General features: G+C 42.2%; 2 protein-coding genes across 3 annotated transcripts in view; both read left to right on the top strand.

Annotated features, from left to right (window-relative positions):
- The window catches only part of palm2akap2 (PALM2 and AKAP2 fusion), a 95,145-nt gene extending 83,157 nt beyond the window's left edge, over positions 1-11,988 (top strand). The window contains exons 10-17 of one of the 2 annotated variants that reach the window (XM_084383275.1): positions 1,661-1,882; positions 2,098-2,460; positions 3,135-3,233; positions 3,324-3,425; positions 3,544-4,993; positions 5,164-5,342; positions 6,250-6,288; positions 8,037-11,988. In XM_084383275.1, coding sequence (XP_084239401.1) covers positions 1,661-1,882; positions 2,098-2,460; positions 3,135-3,233; positions 3,324-3,425; positions 3,544-4,993; positions 5,164-5,342; positions 6,250-6,288; positions 8,037-8,177 — 2,595 coding nt within the window. In that variant the 3' untranslated portion in view covers positions 8,178-11,988. The remainder of the gene's footprint in view (positions 1-1,660; positions 1,883-2,097; positions 2,461-3,134; positions 3,234-3,323; positions 3,426-3,543; positions 4,994-5,163; positions 5,343-6,249; positions 6,289-8,036) is intronic. The other variant, XM_084383276.1, reaches the window with a different exon arrangement.
- Positions 11,989-12,083: 95 nt separating this feature from the next.
- Positions 12,084-21,864, top strand: slc46a2 (solute carrier family 46 member 2). The gene is made up of 7 exons (XM_084383277.1): positions 12,084-14,599; positions 15,012-15,182; positions 15,922-16,131; positions 16,249-16,420; positions 17,879-17,962; positions 19,772-19,928; positions 20,333-21,864. The coding sequence occupies exons 1-7, from the start codon at positions 14,117-14,119 to the stop codon at positions 20,388-20,390; spliced, it is 1,335 nt and encodes a 444-aa protein (XP_084239403.1). The 5' UTR covers positions 12,084-14,116; the 3' UTR covers positions 20,391-21,864.
- The last annotated feature ends 111 nt before the right edge of the window (positions 21,865-21,975 follow it).

Raw genomic sequence — 21,975 nt, 5'->3', positions numbered from 1 at the left:
GGTCATTCTTATTAGAGAATCCAACTGAACCATTTACCTGGACGGTTTACATTTTAGTTTACAGCTTACATGCAAGCTTTTAATCAGAATCGAACACTGTGAAGCCTCTACTCTGGGGATCATGATGATCGATAAAGCTAAGTTCTTCTAAGTGTGGCGTACGTCTATTTTACAAGGCAACGAATATTTGAACAAAATTACAACTTGAAAAATGATGATGGTGATGGTGAAAATGATCATGTTAAAAAGTATTTTGCTGCTGAAAAGATGGCTTCTGCGTAAAACTTGAATGTCTAGGCTGTTTATACAATAGAAAGATACATCTATTTTTAAAATTGGTGCTACATGACAGGAGAAACCAGAGAAATGGGGCAGTGGTATTTCCTTTTGCTCAAAAGGTAGAAAACCTACAACAACCACAGTGCCCTGCATCACACTGGATCAATAAACACTCCTGCTGATGGGTGGCATATTGTGATTATGAGCGTATCTTGGTTTTGGCAGCTTTCTCTCTCCCTCAAGATCAATATTTTATAAAAGTTTGTTTTGTTTTTTCTAAATGGGGAAAAAAAGAAGTCAAAATCACAGTATTGCATTAACGGGATTATTGCTTCATAAGTGAAACACCCTCTTTAGTGATGATATAATAATTGTATTGAGGAACTCTGTCAACTACTGTTCGTCAGCATTAGAGTTACATCACTGGATAAAACTGTTCCTCTTTTTATGAACTAAAGTCACCTGTTTTTGTTTGTAATACTAAAGAAAGTTGATAGATTTCATTTAGAAGCCATTTTTATCACATTTTGACACCTCCAGTTATCAAGTCAGTGTCTACAGGCTGTGACCAGCTCAGCAGGGAAATGTAGGTTTCTGACACCTATTCCCTCCTCTCATAACAACCACTGATGATGTGGCCTTGAGCCAGGCACTTAATCCAGAAACACATCAGTGGGACTGCTCTGTGAACGGCAGAGGATGGGAAGATACAAGGAGTGAATGTGTGTAACAGAGCAAATGAGAGGCTATAAACCTTGAAATATATTTAAAGCTGCAGAACCTGAAGTATCTTTGGTGACTTGCCAGTGATTCAGACAAACTAAATGCAGAACAAGTATTATGGTTAAGGTGTCGAGTGATGGCAGATAGAACCATCGGACTCAGATCTTTAATCATGAGGAGAAGAAGCAGAGTTTTATTGGCCATGGGGAGTTTTTCTCTTCTTTTACAAACGTTTCTCCAAAACTACAAAATGTAATATCCACCATGCCACCTGCCACTTTAACTGTACAAGAAGAAATGAGACATGTAGAGTGGCTGTATTGGAAATATATTGAAATTATTCAGCATACTGAATGAACAAAACTGTCACGTTTCTGGTATGTTATAAAGCAGCAGCGCTGGACTTGGTGCCCCCTAGTGTCGGAAACCAGTCAGCACAGACTCCTGCTGCTGCAGAGGTTGAACTCACTGTACTACTGCAGTGCAGACAGGCAGATTTAGTGTCTGTATTAGGTGTGTGCGTGTCTTTTTAAGAGAGTCTGACAGGTTTCCTTCTAATTCCCACTCTGAGCAAACATTGTCTTGATCATGAGACAGTGTGCAGCCCCTCGGTGCAGCATCTCTGAACCTCGTGTCTTTTGTTTGTTTGTTGACGCAGAAATCGTGGCGGGCAGCCGAGGATGTCAGTGACACAGTACCAAGAGAGCGAGCCCTGAAGAGTGTCAGTTTCCAGGAATCGGTCAGCGTTATCACTGACAGGTCTGCAACCATGGAACTAGAGAGCCAGCAGATCCAACATGGCTGCCTCAGCAGCCCCAGCAACCGAGCCCACAATGCAGTTGGTGTGAAGGTGGAGACTCCCGACAACGAGGTGATGCAGGTATGCAGGTTGTCTGAGAAATAGCCAGCTCAAATGTTCAGTTTTCTTTTATTTTCTCTGGAAAAATACATTTGTCTTTTTTTGTTCTTTTAGCAATATGAGCATGTCCTCTTATCTGCATATTATCTCTTTCTTTTAAGAATAGGAGGACTATGATGAACATTATAGTGCAGTAGCTTTACACACAGTAATTTGCCTATGTGCTGTGTCTACAGGAGATCCGCTACTTGGACCAGGTTTTAGACGCTGCCTCAGAAACACCCACCAACGGAACCTCTTCTCCGTCGGAACACGCCAGAACAATCAGCATCGACGGAAACTCTCCTTCTGTCTTCATATCGGCCTCCTCTCCTGTCAATCACCAATCAATCATTGTAGAGGGGCAGCGTCAAACCACGTTCCTCCACCAGGAGGACTCGGCTGTGAAGACCAACGGGCACGTGCAGGGAGAGGAGTCGGGGCGCAGCGGGGCCAAGTTTGAGCTGAGAGCGTTTCAGGAGGAGAGACGGCCGGCGAAACTCTTCACCCCTGGAGAGGAGCAGCAGGTCAGGGTGACGAGGAGGCGACCCACAGAGGAGGTAAATGACAGTTGCATAATGTGTCAGCTGTAACAACAACAACAACACAGCAGTTCTGTTATTGTGAATTAAGACTCAGTGTCTGTGTTGACAGAAGTGTTTGTAAGTAATAGAACATGCCGTATCCACATATGTTGACTTTCACTGAAAGTTTAAAAGAAAGGCTTAATTTTGTTTTGTGTTCTTTTTAGGTACAGTATCAAGTAAAATGTTTGTGAGTTCTGACCAAAATCACATCTTTTACTGTCCTTAGCACAATGCACTGCAAATTGAATCATGAAATCAAGAAAGTACAGCCTAAAAGGGAGAAATGTTGAAATTGAAAGTGTGTCGCCAGTTAACCTGGGGTAACACATGCACATCATGCGACAGCAGTGGCCACGAGGGCAGTTGTGGTCACATTTAGCTAGACATTCCCTGGAGAACAAGATCATTTTCAGTCGGGTCAGGCTGTTCATGATGCTTCTTTAGAGTAGTCGGGTAGAACACGGTTGGCTCGAGGGCAGCACACCCTGCTTGGCAGGGTGATAGCACATGTAAAGCCTGTCAGAAGGCCTCAAACAGGCCTCATTGGACTGTCCTGAAAGACACTGATATGCAGGGGGCAAAATGATTGTTGTGAATGCTCTTTTTGCATATTCATATTCTTTTCTCTTCTTCTGCTTGTTTGTCAGGTTCAGGAGCTGGAGCGTGAGCGTCAGGAGCTCATCAAAGACCAGGCAGTGAAGAAAAACCCTGGGATTGCCCAGCGCTGGTGGAACCCTCCTCAGGAGGTAGCCTCACATTTAAACTTTATTTGGAAATTAAACTCCATTGACTTCCTGACAAACTGATTAAGTGGTTCTTTGTTTGGTTAATTCAAGGTTCCTTTGGAAGAACAGCTGGACGCAGAGCAGCTCGAGTCTCTCAAGAAATACCAGGAGAGGAAACAGCAGAAACAGACTCATGCTTATCCATACACACAGGTAACACACACACATACACATATAGGCACCATACCATTTGGAAACAATGCAGAAGGATGTTAAGTTCTCTCCTTTCTTTTATTTTCCTCTAACTTTCTGCTTCTATTTGCGGCCCCAGGTGTCAGGTCCTCCCACCGTGGTGACTTTTGACCCGGAGCTCAACAGGAAGGTGGATATTGTGGAGGAGCAGATCGACTTCTCATCTGCCAGGAAGCAGTTTCTGCAGGGGGAGGCGACCAAGAGGGATGTAGCTCCTCACATTTACTCTGCCAAACCCTTCTCGAAAACCGTTATCAGGGGCAGTCACGTGAGCAGTGACATTCTTGCAGAAACAGGAGATAGTCACGTCACTTGGTCTGATGAAGGTCTGGCAGGGGAATTTACGTGTGCACGAGCTGTAATGACATTCCTGCGTGAGGAGGATGACGCGAAGGGCCACTTCCATCCGTCGTTTCACCGAGAGGAGTCCGACTCAGGATTAGACGAGCTGTCTGTCCGCTCTCAGGACACGACTGTGTTTAGCTTGGATAATGTCTCCGACAGCGGGGCTTCGCTACCACCTACCCCGCTGCCACTCACCCCTGTGTCACCGCCGACCCCTCAGCCCACCACGCCAGTCAATGGGCAGAGCAGCGGTGGTCCAACAGAAGACGAGCTGGAGTACCACGCAGGGGTACTCGTTAGTAATGCCATCCAGAATGCTCTGGCAGCTCAGAATGGAGACGAGTGGCAGCCATCTGACTTGAATTCTTCACAGCTGAGCACCCCCGTGTCTCCATCCTCTGCTTCTACAAACAGCCCAGTGCCAGTTTCTTCCTCTCCTGTGTCTTCTGGGGGAGCTCCAAGTCTCCAATCACCTGTGTCCTCCAGTCCTGCTCCATCCAACCTGTCCCCTCTGCCAGAGAGACGGTCAGAGGTGAGAGTCGTTTCCCAAGAGAAGACATCAGAATCACAGCACGCTCAGCAGCAGCAGCAGCCCTCCAGTCCAGCCCAACAGCCACGCCTCCAGACGCCTTCTCCACCACCTTCTCAGCCCATCACGCCACCACAGAGACCCAAAGAAGGAGGCCCCAGGATCAAAATCCAGTCCTCTTACGCCAGAGCGCTCGCCTCCTCGGCCCCAGCTCGAGCTCCGGCTCTGGCTCCTGCCGCAGCAGCTCCAGTTCCAAGGCCAACCCCAGTCTACCGTCCCCCTTCTCCTCCAAGCCCAGAGAAATCAGAGTTCAGCTACTTCAGCAAATACTCAGAGGCGGCCGAACTGCGTAGCACGGCGGCAACATCACGAGCCCCTGAGGCTGAGCCAGCCAGCGGCCCATTCCGCCTGCGCTCCAAGAAGCAGCGTACTCTGTCGATGATCGAGGAGGAGATCCGAGCTGCTCAGCAGAGGGAGGAGGAGCTGAAGAAACAGAGGGAGACAGCGCCAGTTGTCGTCGTCCGCCCCAGCAACACCTCCAGCAGCGGTCATGGTCTTGTGAGGACGGGGATGCGGCCAACCATTTCCCCAGCAGATAAGATGAAGAGCAACAGCCTGCCAGCTAGACTCACACTGACAGCGAGGACAGCACCAGGTTAGTTCCTTCTGTAACTGTACTGCCTCTTAAGGTTGTTTCTGATTGGTCCCTGTATGTGACACCTGCCAAATCTAAATGGAATGCAGCCGTCATTAAGATTATTAGCAGAACCTGTGCTAATTTAACAAATCCCTGTCTAACTCCATGTTTTGTTCTGTAATGTTCAGGAAAGATCGAAAAGATTCGACCTGCACAGCCCGTCTCACCCTCACCCTCAGAAGGAGCCCTGTCTGATGCCGGCAGCGAGGACTCTGGAGGATCACGGCCCAAAAACTTCATGCAGACGCTTATGGAAGACTATGAAACACACAAGGTGAAGAGGAGGGAGAAGCTGGAGGACAACAGTGTAAGTATTTAAACCTGAAACACCTGGGGTTAACACTGAGAAAGGAAGACTTGTTTCCCATCTGTAGTCCATTCAAAGCTGTCGATTTTAGATTCCTGCAAAAATAAAACACAACAAATGCATTTTTTATGAATTTACACAGGTAATACTTTTAATGAGCAGCAGATAAAAAATAAAGATAAAGGATCTTACTCAAATCAAATAAAACATAACACTGATTTTTTTAGCATAAACATCAGAAAAGCCTCTCAGTAATTGAAAGCAGCTCAAGGTGAGCACAGCTTATCACACATAATTAAGCGCTTGTTTGACTCTCGCGGTTCGCTGGGATTTGTTAATGTCAACACGGTTGAACGCCTCCATCCATGGCCCGCGGGCATGAGCAAATAGTGTACAACACCAAAGGGAATTTCCCCGCCTGAAGCAGGAAATGAAAGTGAAAGTGAGGCACAGAAGCTCGGGGAATTCTATCCTGACTTCATCTTTTCTCATTTTTTCTATGTGAATACATCTTTTCAGTGCCAGACTACTTCTGGCACAGTGTCATTGTTCAGAATGAGGTCACTCTTGAGAGGAAGTATTGAATTCTGGCAGACTACACTGTCTACAAAGAACATTAAAACATTATATTGTTAATGAAAAAAGTTTCACAACCACCTGTTATTAACTCATTCATAACATACTAGAAACAATACACTTGAGGGCAACATTACATAACAGCCACTGACAGATCATATACTAGAGAAGAAACTATTACATTTCATTCATATTTATCTAATCATTCATTTTTCAAGATATTTAACTGAATGTGCAGCAGGGTTGTTGTTGCTCTTGTTGTTGTTTATTCATGATGACATCACATATGTTGACTGTATGTACTGTTGCTTCTCTCCTGCTGGTCGGTCAGTATGCCCGTTTGTTGCTGGCTAACGAGGTAACCAACGAGGTACCTGTTCCCTCTGTTAACTGCCTTTACTGACAGACCTGGGTCAGACTGAAGTGGACAATTAATACGCTCCTGAGTATAGTTGGACTGTTTCTGTCGAGGTTGAAGAGTGACTTACCAGTAGGAAAATTCTTAGGTTTCTTGGATCTGTATTACTATTCATGGCGTTTGTTAATTGGGATGATTGAGAAGAGAAAGTTTACATGTGTCACAAGAGTGGAAATTCCCACTGGCAATCACTTTCTCATTCTCCATTGAGTGTAGAGGAGTCATCAGTAAGAAACACAAACTATGTCACTTCCATCAGTCTCCCACATGTGAAACCGGTACAGAAAATATAGACCAGGATGTATTATTCTTGTTTGAAACCCAATACCTGATGGATTATGTGAAGGAAACCTAGATTTTTTAGTTTTTTTTTATCTGGTCCCAGGTCTGCTTGTGGTCTCACTGCATTACTGTTCTGCTCTGTGGTGCTGCATGTGCTTGTCCATGGATTTGTTGTGACCTTTGACCCCCCACCCCAACCCCAAACCCTGCACAATGTCATGCACTTGACCTCTGTATGCGAAACATATCCTGTACAGCATTAGTTAAAGACAAAAAAAATCTATGCTACTTAAAAATAGTAGAAAATAATTAATATTCATGACATTAAAAAAATCATGATGTTCATTTAAAATATGATGGTAATCAAACATTTTGGATGGTCTACGTTTTATTAATTTATAAATGTTGGATAATAAACCTCAGATAATGACATTATTTTACCATACAATACAATATATGTGGAGAAATATACTGTATTAAAATCCCATACTATGTTCATTTTTAGGTTCGTATTTTTATTTTTCATCTTGTAGAAAATGTTTACATGCTTTAATGTTTAAAAAACACATTGCATTTCTCATACTGTCCATTGCTGCAGCGCCTCTATTCACCCTCTGTCTGAAGGCTCTGTTTTAGTATAGTTCACACACAACCTTAGGGAAGTCCTGACGGCTTGTTTAAAGGAACAGTTTCTGAATACGGACTGTGTGCATTTCTCCGCGGATAGAGCATATTGATAATCCCAAATATTCACATATCACCTAAACTTGCTTTATAAACAAAAATACTTGGAAATCAAATTTCCTACATTAAAATATGAAGGTAACGGACCATTATGGACGGCAAAAGTAACAGTGTAAACGTTATACATGTGTATATGTTGGATAATATGGTCATATCATGACTGCTGAAAGCTATGTTGTGTTTATCAATGAGTCTTACTTACTTGTGGTGGATGTCTGTGTTGTTGTCATCATTGACTGGAGGTTCTAGTTACAATAGCTTAAAAGCTTGAAGCTTGAGTGGGCTCAGTGTAATCACCTTCAGCCTGAATTCCTGCGTGTGAAGATGTGCTTAAGTGCTTCTAAATATGTGTGTGACTGTGATGGCATGAGAGGTGTTTGGAGAACATGAAACATGGAACTAGTGTTCAAGCATGAACTTTCCCCTGAAATGGAGTCAAATTTGTTTTTATTGTCAAACACTGCAGGTGCGCTTCATTTGGTGGTAGCCGTCAAAAGCTTTACTGCGGGATGTTTAAATCAAGCGCTCCCTCAGTTTTTGACAAACACTGCATGCCATGTTGAAGTCACTGTGGTGTGTTTTGGTTTTTTTTGTGAAGTAAAGCATGTTTTTTTTTCAGGCTCTCTCTTACATTGACTGTGCGTGCATCTGATGAGCTGTTTTGTGACTGACAGGTTCTTGAGGCCACTCGTGTCACCAGGAGGAAAAGCGACATGGCGCGGAAGTGGGAAGCCGGTATCTACGCCAACGAGGAAGGAGAGGAAGAAGAGGAGGAAGAAGAAGAAGAAGAGGAGGAGGAGGAGGAGGAGGAGTAAACAGCTCCTGAAAGAGACAGTTAAGGGACCGAGTGGAGAGGAGAAGGAAGCGAAGGATAAAGGAGAGGGAAAAGGAAACAGTATTTATTTTACTTATAGTATTCTGATGATCACATGACCCACTGGCTCGACCAATGGGGCTCATCGAGGAGAGGCATCAAGTTGTGGTGTTTGGACCTGAGGATTGAAGGCGCAGCAGCATGTTGAGTGACTGAGTATGTGAGAGACATTTGAAGTGTTGAGTTTGGAGAAAGAAGAGACACTTTAAAAGGTTTCATGGTGGTTTAAGAGCGCTGGTCAGAAGTGTACTTGGGATGAAAGGTTTTTACTAGTTGGTAGACGCTGAATGACTTAAATATTCATAGGATTTTACATTTACCTGTAATTTTTTTAAATTGAAACATGGGCTGAGATCTACAGATTTTATTTTGAAAGGTTGCCTGAGACTTACTGATGATGGTTTTGGCAATGGGTGCTTGATAATAACCCCTGTCATCTTGAAAATGTGTGGAAAAAAGACAAGCAGGTGTGTGCAGAGTGACTATGAAGAAACTTTGGACTGAAAGTTGTTCAAGAAAGGAGAAAAGGCCTAATCACACACCCAGACATCCACTTTCACCTGGATTTGATGATGCTGCATGAATCCGGCCACGATCTTTGAACCAAATGGGACTCGAAGCATCACCCTCAGTTTTACTGTCTGCGTCCTGCAGTGCCACAGTACACCGCAGTACAGATAAAACACACATATAACACGTTGGTTGGCGCTTTCGCAGTCCTTTCAAGCATCCGTATTAAATCTTAAGTGCCGACTCGGGGGTCAGGAACCTCGAACTTATTGAATGCTAGCGAGGAAATGTGCAACACTAGCATCGTGTCTTCAACTTTGCCTTAGACCAGTCAGTAATTGTCGGGATGCACAATATGTATGATGTATTTTATCTTCTCCTGTTTCAGTAGACCTTAGAGAAAATACGCAACCACATTAGATAGAAAGTCTATAAAACACTTTTCTTCAGTGATTTCATGTCTATGAAGTGCAGTCAGTTCAATTAGGAGGAGTTTAAAGGGGAAAGAGGGAAGCTAACTGTGGGTCATGTTTGCGTCACTTCGGTCAGTGTGTGTGTCCATTAAAGGGCTGGGTCGGGGGTTTTATATTCTAAGAAATCACTTATTTTACCGTCTCTGGCTACGTCGCTTTGTTGACCTGTGCTTTCTGATGTAAGCAGTCGTCGTTTGGTGTATTATACTGAGGTAGGACTGTGTATTTGATATATGAACATGTATGTTGAGATTCCAGTGGGGCGACTGCTTTCTTGTATCTACTATACCTTGCTAGCTGAGGATAAAGTTTTGATGAGAAATATTGAAAAAGCTTTTTATAAAAAAACACAAAAAAACATTGTTATACCAAAACAGAATGTTGTTATTTAGTCAGACTGCGCTCTCAAGTCTGTTTAAGAAGTATTGATTGTGTGCATGACATCACACTCCTTCCCTGACCTGAAACAAGCACACAACAAGCAGGAAGAAGAAGGCAGTTGACTATCAGTAGGAAGGCTCTAAGACAATACAAGAGCAGGCTGAACATCTCTTGATGAGTGGGGATTGTTTGTTGTTTTTAAGACATAGCGTTGACTTTGCAGGACTATGTGATTTTCTGTTTTGTTAGATGAACGAAAAATAACCACAATACAGGCCTCTATGAGTGTGGTGATACTGTGGATCGTCCAGGTTTAGCAAACAAAGTTCAGCTTTCAAAATAAAACACTAAGGATCAACTGAAATGATACTAATACTGATTATTAGTAATCAAAGAGACCGATAACTAATAATGGAAACTGATATACATTAGCAGTGCATACAAAAATCTTATCGTCAAAGGTTAGAATAGAATACTTAAGTACAATTTTGAGGTAACTGTACTTCTACTTCCATTCTGCGCTACTTTAAACTTCCACTCCACAACATTTTGGAGGCAAATATTGTACTCTTTACTCCACTACATTTATTTGAACCATAGTTACTAGTTACATGTGGCTACAGACAAAGAGAGGCAGCCGCATCAGAGCCAAAGTAGCGCATTTTTAAATAATAATTTTATCAGTAATCAGACAAAAAATACAGATTCTGAAATTCGAAAAATGCCAAATCCAGTGTTTCCCACACATAGACTTGACTTGGCGACCCATTTAAACATTTTATACTTTTGTTTTTTTTATCCGTCCGAGATCGATTAACTAGTTGACAATCTGCCCTCGCTCTTCCCCTCCCGTCTATTGTCAATCACACATGCTTTGCAGAGAGAGCTGTTGTGTTACTGTACATCCTCCTGTAAATGCAATGATTGTGAGGCGACCTCTCCTATTTAATGTAGGCTTACTTAAAGCTCGCCACAGGTACAGGTCTGTGGGAAACACTGATAGCAGATCCGATAATTGGCCTTAGTAAAGACGTTGACACAAAATCATAAAGCAATCCCTGGAGCCTCCAGGACTGTCAACAAACAGTACTTTTGAACCACTTTAGCTGAAAAGTAGCAAAATGATTCTACTTTTCAGGCTTCATTAGCTTGTTTTATTGAAGCCTTTGAGATTATTTTTAGGAGGACGGTGAGATAAGATTCCAGTTTTGATCACCATATCTGTTAGCGTGGCCTGTTCAAGTGTCCTTCAGCAAGGCACTGACCTTCACTGGCTGAATGCCTGATATATAACTGTACACTGAGGTAAACTTGCGCAACATATGAAAAAATAAAGAATTGACACATACTAACAACTTGACAACAGTAACTCTCCTTTATATTTATTGGGACCGTCCCATCCTGCGTGCATGATAAGTTTCTCTTCGCAGTGCCACTAACCTCACCAACCAGAAGTGAAAACCAAGGTCTCATGCCTCCGTCATGTCTATTTCCCCCTGAAACAAAAAATCCCACACTGGTTCCTCAGAATCCTCCTTGTACTTGTTCTAATACACATGCAATAATATATAAAATGATGAAAGTATTTAAAGGACTAGTGTCCCTTTTTATGAGATGTTTTTGTGGTGCAGCAGGGACAGTTAACTTACAGTAGTCTGGTTTGTTGTCCAGGGGTCAGGAACATGATCCGAGTTGTCAGACAGTATTAAAAGCAACTTGCTTTACTGCTATGTCGACGCATTCTCACATTAGGCTTTAGAGGAATCACAAGCTTAAAAAGACGTTTTTTTCAGTATGAATGTCAGATGCAGATCCTTTCTAATGAATGATAGTTTCACAGTGGCCTATTCTGGATGCCACCTGAGCGTCTGCTGTGTCTCTCTGAGCTTCGTTCGCTGCACGATTCGAGTTTTAAGCAACGTAAGCAGACGGCTACTTTCCCTCCTGTACTGTAGCTGCAGCAGCACATCGTCAAACTCTCTTATTGTACACAAACGCCCCAAAATCATTTTCAGTTCTCATTAAAAGTGCTACAGAAATCATGCACACGCAGAGGAGATAAAACGGTGTGATTTATTATTATTATTATTATTATTACGATGCTTTTGTTGTTTGAATTCATGGTGCAGAGGTGATTTATTTATCATTTTTGAAATGCTGGTAGCTTGTTTTTTTTTTTGCCCGCAGAAGCTGCAGTGTGGGACTCGCACTGTCTGTGTGTGATGAAGCAATCCTATTATACAGTATACACAGTATAGCCTCTGTTCCTATGTTAACCACTTGTAATGCTCATACTCTGCTTTGTTATTTTATAGCACATGTAAGGCTCACAGTTATACACCTACTATACATATTATGAATATTTTCTCATTAAAAACAAAACCTGTACACGTGGGACTGCTGAGTGTTTCATTCATGTATGTTTTATCTAATATGGTGGTCTTGTGTTTTGATTAATCTACTGTGTGTGCACTTGAATGCATCGTTTTTCAGCAGCTGACTCGTACACGTTGAATGCTGGATCTTCCTTTAAGAGTGTTTCAACAAAAGACTGGACCACTGACGTACACTGTCGCTGCTGTTTAGTGACCAAAAACTAAACATTTTCTGGTTGTCGCTCCTCCAAAGTGAGGTTTTGGGTAACACTACACAACAAGGGAAAAAATGATTACTTAAAGGGTAACGCCACCAATTTTACACAAGCCTTTTGTAGCTCCAGAGGAAGCTGTATGTAATCTGACTCAAGTGAGTGGCCAAGTTGCATTGTGGGTAATGTAGGCGCCAGGTTTTGAAAACCAGTCCCCTGGTTTCTAGCTTTGGACAGTGGACAGTTTAAAAACAGGATCGATATAGCAGAGCCAGAGATATCTCCTTTAAATTCAACGCACTCCTGTTCCCAACTGTTTATTTAACTGATCTTTTATCATCCTGTGTTCCTTCTCGCACCCTGACATCCTCAGATGCATCTTTTCTTGTTGTTCCAAGTTCAAGATTAATTCACAAAGGTGACAGAGCCTTCGAGTTCGAGCTCCAACACTTTGGACTGACCTGCCTGAGGAGATCATGGCTGCAAACTCAAATGAACTTTCAGTTCTTCTATCTGCTTTATAAACGTGTGTTTTACTCTTTCATGTGTATTGTTTTTATTGCTTTTAGCTTGTTTGATTCGTAACTGCGTTTTGAAAGGTTCTGTACAAATAAAGTTCATTATTATTATTATTTTCAAAACCTGCCGCCATTTCATCAGCTCAGGAATAACCCACAATTACTTCCAACATGAATTGATATGTGACAAAATAAGATGGTGTCCTCCAACATAAAGTTTATTTCAGGACCGTGCATGTGCTCAGCTTCTCTGATAGAAAACAACAGCTTCCTATTTCTAAAACAACGATGTTCTGCTTTCGAACTGGGCAATAATTAAATTACAGTTATGTTGTTGAAGGAAGCGTGGAGCTAGTAGACAAAGTCTACATCCAGCATGTACCAGTTGTTCCATGCCCGACAGGTCAGACCTGCTCAACTACTTTTTCTTTTAGAAGGGGAAGTGTTAAACAATGCTCTGTTGTTCATTTTCATCATTAAATAAGAATCATTTACAAAAATACAGGAAGAACAATACACCTTTTGAATCTTTGGAGTAGGTTGTCAGTTTGATTCCCATAAACTCCCCCTGCTTTAACAGTCTGAGTTCAAACTTATTAATGAAATAAGTGTATATTTGTACTTGTAGCAGCAGACATTACTAACAAATGCACTAAAATGCCTACTAACAAATTGATCAAAGAGCAGGAATGAGGTTGTTTAAGGGACACGAGGTTGTAAATGTGTCAGAATATGGATTCATTGATGAAGTAACTGTGGATTCACATTCCTTAATTGATGATCACATAAAGTAATTAATAACTTATTATCTCTTAATGTTGAGAAACAGGGATCCATGATACACCCTGCATTCATTCCTCAGTTAATCATCACTTACTTACTTAATCATTACAAGATTAGCTTTTTCCTCATGTTTGACATCATTATAAACTGAATCTCTTTGGCTTTCTGGGCTGCTGGTTGGACAAAACGAGCACCCTGAAGACATCAACTTGTCTCCAGCACTTCACAGACTCAACGACCAAGTTATTAACAGGAAAGGAAGATGAGCTGAGGTGTGCTGATGTAATAAATCAACAAACGCGGCATGTTTTTTCTGAATACCACACAACAGAAGCTCTCATCAGTTTTACTTTCTCTCTTGAGCTGATGGAAACCACAGCAGAGACAGTTCTGTTGGGTGGAGTCGGAGGTGGAGGACGGGTGGTTTCCCAAATTTCTGTTTCACACACACGATGAACCAGCTGAGCACATGGAGAAGGAGGAAGTGGGCGTGAGAGGATTTCATTTCCTCCATCGCTGCGTTATTATCAAGCGCACAACTCACTGTGTGGAAGTAAGAGCAGAGCAAGAGCTGCTGTGTTGACTTGTTGCACTGAGTGTGAAGTTGTATCCCATTCAAAGTGAAGCCATGGTGCTGCCGGGCCTGTGTCACACAGCCTTCGCGATGCTCCGGCACATAGAGCCCATCCTGGTGCTGGAGCAGCTGGGCAGCACCTTCTTCGACACCGCCCTGCAGATGGTGGTCAGGGACCGGTGCGCCAACGCCACCTACCCCGACACCCACCTCTCCAGGGAGAACAGCCAGCAGAAAGCCATGTCGGACTTCTACATGACCTACAACCTCATCGTCCAGCTCACCCCGATCCTACCATCGATGGTCCTGGCCTGGCTGAGCGACCGCCGCGGCTGGAGGAGAGCCCCCATCGTGGTGCCCCTGAGCGGGTACCTGCTGTCCAGGCTCGCCCTGCTCCTGGTGGTCCTCTTCGGCCTCCCTCTGGAGGTGATGTTCGGAGCGGCGGTTCTGTTCGGGCTGTCCGGCGGCTTCTGCGCCTTCTGGCCCGGCGTGATGACGCTGGCGTCGCTCGGCTCCACGGCGACGGAGCGGTCCAAGGTCAGTGCGTCAGGGTGTGGTGGTGCGTTCAGTGCCTGTAGTGTCATTAAACGATACAGTCATAGACGACTGTGTTAACTGTGAGGCTGCTTTAGTGGAAATGTCTAGAAACTCTGCATTGTTGTTGTAGCCAGGGGCGGACTCGGGATGTTTGAGGGGCAGGGGCCAGAACAATAAAGAGGGCACCAGCTGTATGTGTGGGGGGGTCTGATGGGGCACCAGCCTGCAGGAAGTTATGATGTATTTATAGTGAAGAGAGGACACTAAACATTATTTTGTCCAGTGGAAGGGCAGTTTATCATGTTTTATCTACCTTAAGGGTGTTTTTTCAGGCATGGGGCATATACACATACATATATATGTGTGTGTATGTACTTTTCAAAGAAGTAACGTGTGTCCGTGTCCCGTGCAGGTGTTAATGAAGGTGGAGCTGCTGTATGGGATGACAGGCCTGGTGGGCAGCCTGGTGTCGGGTCATCTGTTCCTGCTGTACAGCTCCAGTCTGGGACACGGGACCATCCTGCTCACTGTGAGCACACTGCTGAACCTGCTCGCCTTCATACACTCCATAGTCCTGCTGCAGGTCGGTGTGCTGTGTGTGTGTGTGTGTGTGTGTGTGTGTGTGTCTGTGTCTGTGTGTGTGTGTTTGTTTTTTGATTTGTCTCTTTAGTCTAAGGATTCATTATAGGTAGGCCAGTGTTTCTTATCTGCCAGTAATGTTCTTAAAGGTCTCAATGAAAAGTCTCTTTAGAAAAGTTAAGTGAATCACTTCCTGTATAATTCTAAAAAAAATGCATGTGATATTTTAAAGGTGCAGATATAATGAATAATTGATAAGACTTACTGCTGTCACTCAACTCAACCCTTCCCCACATTTGAAAATATTTTGGACTGATGATAAACAACAGGACCTTTTAACTTGTTTGTGAGAGATGACACCTGACTAACTGTACATCCCATGATTGTAATATGAAACACAGGACGTTTGCCTCTGTGGATCAACTTAGTTTGCCACCTTTTAATTTCAAAAACCTTTATGAGGGCTAAAAAGCTTTAAAAAAAAGAAGAAATTTCCCTTATGGGTCTTAAATCTTGGCAACGCTGGCTCTTACCTGCAGTTGAATACTGAAAACAAACATCTGTGTCATTGGTGGTCAGGAAGACTTGTTCCCTTCAAGCTTGACTTGAATTCAGTCTGACATTTCAATGATGTCCAAACCATCAGAGCCATATTTTTCACTTTCACTCAACCGCAACAGCAAAGTAATATTCTCCATGAGCATACAGCTGTTTAATGTCTTTGTGTCTCCGTCTAATTCAAGGTGAAACAAGTACCAGAGCCAGAGCAGGACTCCAATATCCTTTCTCAGGCCTCCAGCGATGTCTCTGTGGCGGCTCCTGCCCGGATAGATAAAGTGAACGTGGTGCTGCTGTTTGCAGCTGCCATGCTGTACGGCTCTGCAGTGGGCGGAGCCATAGAAATACTGGGCGTCTTTGTGATGAAGGCACCGCTCAGCTGGAGTGCCACTCAGGTGACATATTGTGATTTTGATGCATGAAAGATGAAACATCAGGCTGTTGGTTGGACATGTGATTATTATTATATACAGCACAGTGCATACTCACTTTGTTTCTCTCTCTTCCTCCAGGTGGGTTATGGGAACGCAGCAGGCTGCATGATCTTCCTCACCAGTTTCCTCGGCGTCATCGCGTTCCGTCGTTGCGTCAGCGACGTGTTGCTCATCCTGATCGGCATGATGTCGTTCGCCTCTGGGATTTACTTCATGTCCTTCGTCACGGCAACCTACCAGTTCTACCTCGGTAAGACTGAGCACCACCTGAGTCACTGTGTGACGGATCGTGACTAATGGACATTTTTCCAGGTCCTGCATACGCACCATTTTTTCCCCAAAAATACAACTGGAATGTAATTCTGTAACTCCTTAACGTTGGTCCCATTATATTCTATCACCAGACAAAATACTGGAATAATAACCTTCCCTCTTTTTTAACATTTCATACTAAAATGTATTAAACTGGGTCACTCTATTGTCCCAAGGTCAGAACCATTTGCTGGAGAAAAAAAAAATAAATGCAAATGCAAATACTAGTCATAAAAATCCAAAAATAATCAATTTGCATCTATATGAAACAGAGACAATGAGAACAAGAATAACTCTCTTTACATTTGAGACGCCTGAACCAGTGTTTTTACCAGATAAATGACTTTAATAATTGATTGGTTGGCACTTTGTTGGCCAATCACTTGAACGTATTCTGGTATGACGACACACAAGGTGAAAACAATACCATTCACGTGTTGCAGCTGGTAGAAAGTCCCTTTGTTGTCAACCGGCTGTTCCTATAATGAAGAACAGGTTCAGTTCTTATAATAGCAGCCAGGTCCCAGCTTCATTCTCATTAACCAAACTGCAATCAAAGCAAACATAGAAAACTAGGATTTTGTTCCTTTTTAAGATTTGACTCAGCAAACGAAGATTGAGGAACTGATTTCACGTCATCTGTGTTAGAAGTCAAGCTGTCAAGGTTTTACGTCGTGCCTTACGTCTTGTAACAGGTCGATGGCAGATTTAGGTCAGCACAAGTTGCAAACATGGAGGAACCACATTGAGGAAGTGAGAGTGAGCAGAAGCCACCACATCTTTTTTACATTGATACACTGGAAAACATCCCCTTTAACGCTTCAGGTTTTACTTGGGTAAACCAACAAGATGCAGCATGTGAATAGTGACGGAGCCGAGCTAGCTGTTTCCCTGTTTTGAGACTTGTGTTGAGTTATCCTAACAAAATCTTCCTACTTAGCGCACAGACATGATAGCTTTATGTCAAGTGGTATCAATCTTCTCATGAAACATTAGTCTTCTTTACCCAACCAAACTGAAATATAAAACACATTTTCTTTGCTAAAGTAAAGAGACACAAGCTGTCAGGCTACATACCAGCAAATGGAGGCTAAAGTAAGCTAGCAGAGACAAGCACACAAATGGAAATTCATGAATCGATTTAATGTTGAACCAGTCTTGTTTTAAAGCAAGAAATGGACACACATATTTGATAATATCACAGGTAACAGTATTACTTTAACAGAAAAAGACTGATTGTTTAGATGACGTGGGCGAAATAATACAAAACGAGCTCCATTAGAGACCTGACCTGCCCGAGAGTGAAAACAGTAGCTGCATGGCGGTTGTGGGTGGTGTGTGGAGGGAGAGGTGGAGCTGAGAGGAAATAAACTAATCAATGTTCATTTCTCCGCAGCTCGCTCACTCAACCTGTTTGCTCTCATCCCGATGCCCACGATCAGATCTCTGCTCTCCCAGCAGGTTCCAGCATCCTCGTGTGGTGAGTGTGTGACCTGTGTGTGTGTGTGTGTGTGTGTGTGTGTGTAGGTGTGTAAAAGCACTACAGATGAATCAGTAGAGATAATTGAACAGTGAAAAACAATTAAATACACACAACAGTATTATGCAAATACATGCGACTGATGGTTTCAACATAATAACATCATTTTGAAGTTGCTTTTAAAAGATGCTGTTCACAGTTTTCCATTATGAAAGGGTGGGTTCACCTTAAAGGGACAGTTCACCCCAAAATTAAAAATACACATTTTTCCTCTCACCTGTGGTGCTAATTATCCATGTAGATTGTTTTGGTTTGAGTTGCTTAGTTTTGGAGAAAGTTTCAGTAGAGAATAGTTCCAAAAAGAAATGTTTAGAGCGAGGGCTTTTGTTTGGCTAGAGTAAATGTGATTGTGTTGTTGTAATGAGGTGTTGCTGTTCAGTTAAGTTTAATTTTTCAATGCAGTGCTGTTCAATGCAAACACAACCAATTTAATTTGATTCACAGACAAATATCTAAAAATCTGGGTAAATAAAACCAAAACCATTTGCACCATCTGCTAGATACCACCAAACATAGATAAGTTAGAATGTAATTTTGTGAACTGGTCCTTTTTAAATGCATGAAATCAGTGTTGTATGCAAAAATAAATCAGAGCAATCAAAAATATTTCTTAAGCATTATAGTACAGACTGTGTCAGTGATCAGATAGAAGTGCAGGATCAGGGTAAGCACAGGAGGAAGTGGTGGTCAAAAGGGAAGATGATATGAAATTTCCAGAAAGTTGAGTTTGCAGTGTAGGTCAGGAAGTCATGGAAAGGTCAGAAGTAAGAGAAATGCTGATTTGATACAGATTTAGTGAAAGTTGTGTAATAATACGTCCCCTGACAGATAATGAAAGAACTGTGACGATGGTGAAAGCAGACATGAAGTTAAAATTTTGCTCTGTAACATCATCTAACATGGGAATGCTTTAGAAATGTGTGCCAGAAATCTGGATTTTATTTGGAATAAGTTGCCGCCTCATGCATGACACATCAGATATTCAAGTGTGGGGGGAAATGATCCAACTACTTAAATTAGGTGGTGTCGTTTTGGAAAAATGAAGCAAGAAGGATGAGCCACCTACGAGTGTGGTGTTCATAGATTTTGATCAGGCGACCGACATTTATAGTCTTCAGATCTCATCTTTAGTGTGTGTGTGCGGTGTCTGCCAGATTTTAGACCCATGGGGGTGTGGTGTATACTGGAAAACCTGCAGTCAGGCTGGTTTATACCGACAAGATGACGCATCATGCAGAGCCTGTCCTGCCTTTCTCGCTCTCACACATACAGAGAAAAGGTTCACTAATGATTACAGACTCGGGGTTATTGATTGTCAGGGTTTTTCCTCGTGTGTTTGCTCTGACACAACATATGTTTGAGAAGTCAAACAAAAACAGCACCAGACTCAACTCTTTTCCCGTTCACACATTTCACAAATATACATCAATACAAGACAATAGTCTGTCATATAACCCCTCATAAAAAGGCTGATTGACGTATATACACTTAGGTAGTTATAGTGATTAAACAAACGAGATATGACGTGAACTGAGCTTTAGAGGGGCTGTTTCCTCTGTTTCCAGTCAGGCTGATGGCGGTAGCTTCATATTTATACGAGAGTGGTTCTAATCTTCTTGTCTCACTCATGGTGTGAAAGCAAATTAGTGCATTTCCATTATTTATCTGTCTTTGTGAGTGCTTAGAAGTTAATGTATATGATATATTTATTTCTCTGTAATCTGACCTGTCTGTCCTCCTTCCCATCAGGCACCACGCTCACCGCCCTGCAGTTGTCTCTGAAGTTTGGAGGTCTGGCCTACATCCCCGCCTTTACTAAGATCTATCAGAGGACCCTGGACTGGTTCCCAGGCTTTGTCTTCACGCTGTCCAGCATCTTAACAGTCCTGGGAATGATACCCATCAGGTAGGGCCTGGGGAATGTAAAGTTGTTGTTGGCAGTGTAGTGACAACAGGACCAGTGTTTATTTCATTATCAGTAAATCAAAAATGTAACAGATTTCTTTGGAGCCAGGAGTCATTTAACCGAGCTTAGCATAAAAACTGAAAAGACTTAGTTGCATTTATGAAGGTCATCAGTATGATCATGGGTAAAGAGGAAATGTGGGTGGAAATTACCAATCTATAGATAGACCAATCTGCAACTTTTAAAAAAGTTTTACGAGATAAAATCTTTAAGGTCGTGTGATAAACTTCCGCTGCCTCAGCTCTGTAAGTGCCGTGTTGACAGGATGTACAACCTCGAATGAAAAACGTATTTTTAAAAGCACAGATCTTCTCATCAGAACACTTTCTCTCTCCTCCCTCCAGTATCATCGGCTATAGATCACCTCAGAGGCGTAACTACGAGAGGATTCAGGGAGACTGATGGCGCCCACGTCATCGCCAGCAGTGAGTTAGCGTTGGTACGAGGCAGACGGGAACTGAGATTTGAAAAGGGCAAAAGGAGAACGGTGCCTTTAATCTCACTTCCTATAATGTTCGAACTGTAGAAACCTCAGGAGAGCTGGTTTTCCTGTGGTTTTGGTTGTTACAGGAGGAACGTATCGGAGGTTTTATGTTTACATCAGCATTTTATATTAAAAAAACACAAATTATCTTATATATGTATATTTTAATGAAGCATATGCATAGTTATAGTATACACGCACACAGCCAAGTTTGACAAAAGGTTTGTAGCAGTCCAATTGTTTGACTTGCTATTTTTCTTTGTTTGGGCTGATTTTCCTCATGACTGATTGCAGGGGATTCAGATCACCTGTGCACAGGTGGGGGGACTGACTCCTGATTGAGGAGTGGAAGCAGCTTGGGGCATTTCCCTGCAAACTGTTTGACATCAGTCAGTGAAATTTCTCAGAAGTGCATTGAAACAAGTGAAGCCATGTCTACAACAACACACCCAGTGTGATTTCAACACAATGTAGATTTGTCATTGAATGGGCCAACAATGACTGACTGTACACATTTAAAGAGGCTTTTTATTATTTTAATCTGAGGTGTGTAGACTTACAGTATGTTGTCTTTAGACTGTGTTGCTGAATTGTGAATGAATTAACTGGCTAGTAGTGAGCAGTGTGGCCAAACATCATGTTAACATACAAACTGCTGTCTTACAAAATATGCTTAGTTATCATAGCATTCACTGCAACATTACGATAGATGCACTTTATGGTATTTATGGAGTCCAACAATTACATGCTGACTTCAGAACCTGCAGGTCAGGTGAAGGAAAAATTATTTTGAAAAGACAGTTTGGTGACGTTGACTTCTCTTTTACATTCCTTTAACCTCTTTTAGGTCCTGACATGTTTACTCACTTGTTTATCATATTCTTTCTGTTCACTGACAAATGAGCAGACATTTACATTTTTGTAGTTGTAGGTTTGGTCAGTTAATTTTGCATTTGGTTGTAAATCACTTTAAACTGATACCATATATGGTTTGATATTTGAATGTTTAGCTTGTGTTGTGTACTTTGCTTGGTTGACAGCCACATTGTTCGGCAAGTGAAATTTCACACTGTGTATCCTGTCATTCTGTTTTATGGTACTAATGGCAGATATGAAGGGAAAGCCGTGCATTTAATATTAATACACATTTGTTTGACACTTTAACAAGCACTGATGCAAAAGGAGGGCTGTCAGTTATTTACAGGTAATTAAGGAACAGTTAATGTTGGTGTAAGGGTTTGAACACAAGGGAAAATATTTGCTGTAAGTTGTATAAAAGTTTAGTTTTATATATGTATATTTATATATAAACATTATTGAGGTATGTTTTGAAGTTTAAAATTTGATTCCACTGATATGAACCTTAATGGATGCAATGTTTTATAAGATTCACCTTGATTTTGTAAATAAAGTTGCTTAAATCATTTAAAATGTATTTTTTTATATGTTCTGTCACAACATTTTAAGTTTATTATTAATCGATGTTTTTAATCAAACACTTGC

Source organism: Pagrus pagrus (genome assembly GCF_965226575.1).
Source record: "Pagrus pagrus genome assembly, chromosome: 19".
NCBI lineage: Eukaryota > Metazoa > Chordata > Actinopteri > Spariformes > Sparidae > Pagrus > Pagrus pagrus.
This window is presented reverse-complemented; position numbering and strand designations above follow the sequence as displayed.